The sequence below is a fragment of the Rhinopithecus bieti genome, unplaced genomic scaffold, assembly GCF_001698545.2.
Source record: "Rhinopithecus bieti isolate Rb0 unplaced genomic scaffold, ASM169854v2 scaffold_18548, whole genome shotgun sequence".
Classification (NCBI taxonomy): Eukaryota; Metazoa; Chordata; class Mammalia; order Primates; family Cercopithecidae; genus Rhinopithecus; species Rhinopithecus bieti.
In genome coordinates, this window is record NW_016809526.1 from 353,942 (window position 1) to 360,191 (window position 6,250).

The 6,250-nt window shown below is 48.2% G+C and overlaps 1 protein-coding gene across 1 annotated transcript in view; it reads left to right on the forward strand.

The window, feature by feature from the left end:
• The window catches only part of SYNJ2 (synaptojanin 2), a 125,933-nt gene that overhangs the window by 100,990 nt on the left and 18,693 nt on the right, over positions 1–6,250 (forward strand). Inside the window, exons 19-22 of the mRNA XM_017889620.1 lie at positions 2,305–2,523; positions 2,627–2,705; positions 4,624–4,792; positions 5,194–5,367. Of these exons, the coding sequence (XP_017745109.1) occupies positions 2,305–2,523; positions 2,627–2,705; positions 4,624–4,792; positions 5,194–5,367 (641 nt within the window). The remainder of the gene's footprint in view (positions 1–2,304; positions 2,524–2,626; positions 2,706–4,623; positions 4,793–5,193; positions 5,368–6,250) is intronic.

Genomic DNA, 6,250 nt, shown 5'->3' on the forward strand with positions numbered 1-6,250 from the left:
CTGTGGATATTACATCTCTATAAATGCTAGTTTCTTCTTTTTTTTTTTTTGAGACAGAGTCTTGCTCTACTGCCCAGGCTGGAGTACAGTGGTATAATCTCAGCTCACTGCAACCTCTGCTTCCCAGGTTCAAGCAGTTCTCCTGCCTCACCCTCCCAAGTAGCTGAGATTACAGGTGCACACCACCATGCCTGCCTAATTTTTGTATTTTTAGTAGAGACGGGGTTTCACCACGTTGGCCAGGCTGGTCCCGAACCCCTGACCTCAGATGATCCACCCGCCTTGGCCTCTCAAAGTGCTGGGACTACAGGCGTGAGCCACCACACCTGGCCTTAGGATGCAGGGCTTTTTAAATGCTCTGTGCATCATGCATTGAGGATAGAATGGAGGCAGCAGAGGGAGCACCATGGGCACCAGTGCCTGTGCACTGAGATTGCTGCAGAGGAAGACTCACCCTGCAGAACGTCTGTAAAGACAGAGGAGAGAATGGCATTTGAGGGTGTGAAGAGGGAAGAGTTTGATTTTCTCAAGGCTGCTGCCTAAACTCTCATATCAGTTTCAACTTTTACAGGGAAGGAAATTAAGAAAAAGAAGGTGGGGAACAGTTGGTCAACCAAAAAACCTTTTTTTTTTTTTTTTTTTTTTTTGGGACAGAGTCCTCCGGGCTGGAGTGCAGTGGCACAATCTTGGCTCATTGCAATCTCCACCCCCAGGGTTCAAGCGATTTTCATGTCTCAGCCTCCCAAGTAGCTGGGATTACAGGCGTGCGTCACCATGCCCGGCTGATTCTTGTATTTTTATTAGAAACGGTTTTGCCATGTTAGCCAGGATGGTCTCCAACTCCTGGCCTCCAGTGATGTGTCCGCCTCGGCCTCCCAAAGTGCTGGGATTACAGCCACCATGCTGACTCTTTAGATAATTCTAAATTCTTTAGATACCTGTTGTTGCAAATACATACCTAGAAGTGAAGCTTGAGGAATCTTCAGATGTGTGACATCAAGGTTGGCTAGCTCAATGTATTTTGAAACCTTAATTTAACCAATATTTCTTGAGGGCCCTTACTTGCCAGGCCCTGTTGCTGGCCTGGAGAAAAGCAGTGAACAAAACAGATGAGACCATGTTATCATGGAATTTTCTGGACAGAACAAACAGACAATAAACAAACATGTGCTGTGAAAGAAAAAAAAGTAGTGGCAGGAGTCAGGCCAGAGTTGAGCTATTTTCAATCAGCCTACGTAATTTTTGTAATATAGGATTTTCTGAAAATTTGTAAGTAGAGTAATACCCATCCCTATGTCAGAATTACTATAAGGACTATATTATTTCCTGCTGGACTGTTTTCCTGTTTACATCATGGATTTTTACATTATTCCTAATGATTGCATAGAGTACTACATGAATGCATCATAACTGTTTCTCCATTAAGAAACGGAGCGTTTTTGCCTGGCGCAGTGGCTCATGCCTGTAATCCCAGCACTTTGGGAGGCCGAGGCAGGCGGATCACCTGCGGTCAGGAGTTCAAGACCAGCCTAGCCAACATGGCAAAACCCCATCTCTACCAAAAATACAAAAATAAGACAGGCGTGGTGGCATGCACCTGTAATCCCAGCTACTTGGGAGGCTAAGGCAGGAGAATCACTTGAGCCTGGGAGGCGGAGGTTGTAGTGAGCCGAGGTCGTGCCACTCTACTCCAGCCTGGGCAACAGAGGGAGACTCTCACTCAAAATTTAAAAATAAAGCGTTTCCCTTTTGTTCCCCTCCCATGAACAATGCTATAAATGATCAACCTCATGCATTAAATCTTTGTCTGAATCCCTGGTCATTTCCTTAGAATAGGGTCCAAGAAATGAGATTACTAGATGAAAAGAGATGAACAATTTTGGAACTCTATGTAAAGTGCCAAGTAGCCCTCTGAAATGCTTGCACCCCTGGCAGAGTGCAGATGTCTGCTTCCCCACCTCCTTGGCGGTACTAAGGATCACCATGTCAAAAATCTTTGCTGATGGCTGGTTATTTTCCAAGTACTGGGATATGTCGTTAGAGAACCACACTTTATTTTTCCCCTCAAATCATCTTTAGATAAAAATGCCAAGGTGATACTAAGATTAAGGAAAGATGAAGACTAAAACACGAGGGCAGGGCAGCTAGCCTGCAAATCCACCTGCCCATGGCCACATTTGCAGGTTGTTGGCGTTGATTGTTTATGGAGAGCCCTGGGGGACAGCAGCTGGGAACTGGAGGCTGGGGGTGTGGACATCTGTCCCAGGCTAACTGTCATCCCTCTTTTGTTGCTGTCTAACGCAGACCCGTGCTGGCGATCGTGGAGGTGGAAGTTCAGGAAGTAGATGTGGGTGCCCGGGAGAGGGTTTTCCAGGAAGTATCCTCTTTCCAGGGCCCCCTGGATGCCACTGTTGTAATAAATCTTCAGTCACCGACCTTAGAAGAGAAAAACGAGTTTCCTGAGGACCTGCGTACTGAGCTCATGCAGACGTTGGGGAATTATGGGACAATTGTTCTTGTCAGGTAACTGCTCCCCTGGTTGATGTGGTTCCAGGGGATGTCGGTGAGGATCCGTGAGAGCTGCTAGGTCGTTCTTGGCACTGACTTGGCATATCATTTATTCCAGGATCAACCAAGGGCAGATGCTGGTGACTTTTGCAGACAGTCACTCGGCTCTCAGTGTGCTGGATGTGGACGGTATGAAGGTACGCTGTACTTGGCCACACTGTGGAGTGGGGTCTGATCAATCCCTGTTTTTACGTGGGCATGTCTTCTCCCTCCTCTTGCCCTGACCTGTGCCCAACCTGTGCGGTTTGTTTTTTTTTTTTTGTGGGGGAGGGTGGGGGACAAAGTCTTGCTCTGTCATTCAGGCTGGAGTGCAGTGATGCAGTCACAACTCACTGCAGCCTTGAACTGCCAGGCTTAAGTGATTCTCCCATCTCAGCCTCTCAAGTAGCTGGGACCCCAGGCACATGCCACCACGCCCAGCTAATTTTTTAAATTTTTTGTAGAGACAGGATCTCACTATGTAGCCCTGGCTGGAGTGCAGTGGGATAGTCATGGTTCACTGTAACCTCAGTCTCCAGGGCTCCAGTCATTCTCCCACCTCACCCTCCCAACGTGTTGAGATTACAGGCATGAGCTTTCATGCCTGGCCACCAATCCGTCTTTATGTATAGACACCATATGTGCGAGAGGGAGTTTAGATTCTTCACTCTGGTTCTGAGGTGTCTCATGTCTGGCTCTGGCTACTTGCAAAATAGGGAGGAAGGGGGGGAATGGTGGCTTATGCTTATAATCCCAGCACTTGGTGAGGCCGAGGTGGGCAGATCACCCAAGGTCAGGAGATCGAGACCAGCCTGGCCAACATAGCAAAATCCTGTCTCTAGTAAAAATACAAAATTTAGCCCAGCACAGTGGCTTACGCCTGTAATCTCAGCACTTTGGGAGGCCGAGGCGGGCAGATCATGAGGTCAGGAGTTCGAGACCAGCCTGGCCAACATAGTGAAACCCCGTCTCTACTAAAAATACAAAAATTAGCCAGGCGTGGTGGCGGGTGCCTGTAATCCCAGCTACTCGGGAGGCTGAGGCAGGAGAATCACTTGAACCCGGGAGGCAGAGGTTGCAGTGAGCTGAGATCACGCCATTGTACCCAGCCCAGGCAACAGTGTGAGACTCTGTCTCAAAAAAAAAAAAAAAGCCAGGCATGGTGGCGTGTGCCTCTAGTCCCAGCTACTCAGGAGGCTGAGGCAGGAGAATCGCTTGAACCCAGGAGGCAAAGGTTGCAGTGAGCCGAGATTGCGCCACTGCATGCCAGCCTGGGTGACAGAGTGAGAGTGAGACTCGGTCTCAAAAAACCAAACAAACAGAATAGGGAAGAATAACGTCAGTCACTGTGTCTCACGTTAGAAGGCAGCTCTACCAGCAGCTGCAGCAGCTTAGCCATTTTAGAGTGTAGTTCTCGCCTAGTTACTTGATTTGTCTATGCTCGCACCGCCATGTGGGAGACTGTTCCAATCTTTGTCTTTAGAGTATGTATTTTGGAATATGCAGCTCATAAATAGTTTCCATTTTTATAGTGTCTTGGCTTTAAATTTGTACCAAATGGGAAGCTGGAGATGACAGTTCAACTCTTTTTTTTCTTTGAGATGGAGTCTTGCTCTGTCACCCAGGCTGGAGTGCAGAGGTGCAATCTCAGGTCACTACAGCCTCCGCCTCCCAAGTTCAAGGGATTCTCCTGCCTCAGCCTCCCAAGTAGCTGGGACTACAGGCACACACCACCACGCCCAGCTAATTTTTGTATTTTTAGTACAGACAGGGTTTCACCATGTTGGTCAGGCTGGTCTCAAACTCCTGACCTCAAGGGATCCACCTGCTTCGGCCTCTCAGAATGCTGGGATTACAGGTGTGAGCCACTGCACCCGGCCCGGTTCAATTTTTTTTTCAACCAGATGTATGAGAGCTATGCTGAGCCTGCCTGAGGTCTGGATCCTTGGTTTTTCACGGCCAGACGTGAAGATTGGCCTCATTGCAGGTGTGTGGGTTTTAGTGAGAAGCATTGTGTGATCAGCAGGAGTGGTCATGATTTTTATTTATTCCTGGGTGGCCGCTCTGCCCTCCCAGGTGAAAGGCAGAGCAGTGAAGATTAGACCGAAGACAAAGGACTGGCTGAAAGGTTTGCGAGAGGAGATCATTCGGAAACGAGACAGCATGGCCCCCGTGTCTCCCACTGCCAACTCCTGTTTGCTGGAGGAAAACTTTGACTTCACAAGTTTGGACTATGAATCAGAAGGTTAGTGACCCTGCAGGGAAGAACAGGCAAGCCATTCTTCAAGCAACAGGCCTGAGCTTTTAAGGATACCTTCTAAAGCCTCCCTTGCAGAAGTGACAGAGGACGCCTGCAGGGCAAGCCATCTGTCCCATGTGATGAGCATGTTTGTATGTGTGGACGATGCATGCCGTGCTACCTGGGACCGGAGGCGTCTAAACTTAGGCTACAAACTGACTTTGAGGATGTCAGGGCTGTGGGCATACCAAAGGAGCTGGAGTACCATCCCTGCTGGCGCCCTGGCCCTGGGCTGCGTGGCAGGGTGCAGGTGTCCTGACAGGAGCTGAACCAGTCCCACTGATGAAAGACCGAGCCTTTCACCCTCATTGTTTTCACCCAAACTGTGATTCATTTCCTTCTCCCAGGGGATATTCTTGAAGATGATGAAGACTACTTGGTGGATGAACTCAGTCAGCCTGGAGTCTCCGACAGTGAACTTGGGGGAGACGACCTCTCTGATGTCCCTGGCCCCACAGCACTGGCTCCTCCTAGCAAGTCACCTGCTCTCACCAAAAAGCAGCAGCATCCAACGTACAAAGGTAGCCTGACCCTTCTTTTCTCAGGAGCCTCTGCCACGGAGTCAGCTCAGGACAGACCTCTCTTTTTCTCTTGGCGCTCTGGCACTATGTGATATCAAGTATGCAGGTCCCAGGAGATACCTAAACCAGGCAGGCCAAGCGAGGGGTAGGGACTGAGCCCTGCAGAGGTAGCCAGCTCCAACACCCTGATTTCCTCTAGTTTATTTTTTTTACAATAACTTTTACCCCCATAACACACCAGATTCAAGATAATTCCTGTTTCCTCTGGATATTCAAATGGCCACGGTTCTGAACTGGTTTTATATTTGTGATTATTTCCTGCCCTCAACAAAATTCTTCTGATTCGGCCAGGTGCAGTGGCTCACGCCTGTAATCCCAGCACTTTGGGAGGCCAAGATGGGGAGATCGCTTGAGATCAGGAGTTCAAGACCAACCTGGCCAACATGATGAAACCCTGTCTCTACTAAAAATATTTTTTAAAAATTAGCAGGGCATGGTGGCGCGCATGCCTGTAATCCCAGCTACTCAGGAGGCTGAGGCAGGAGAATCGCTTGAACCAGGGAGGCAGAGGTTGCAATGAGCCAAGATCATCCCATTGCACTCCAGCTTGGGTGACAAAGTGAGACTCCTTCTCAAAACAACAACAACAACAAAAAACTTCTGATTCAATCCCAGTAGAGACATATTCCATATCTATGTCCTGAGTTGCTGGCGTATGGTCACATTCATATAATATCATATTGTTATACAGTCATGTTGTATGGTTACATCATTGTATCATTTTAGACTTGAGAGGGCCTGAAAGGTCACATTAATTGAACCACACACCCCTAGATTAAACAATATAATTTTTTCTTTTCCTTTTTTTTTTTTTTTTTTTTTT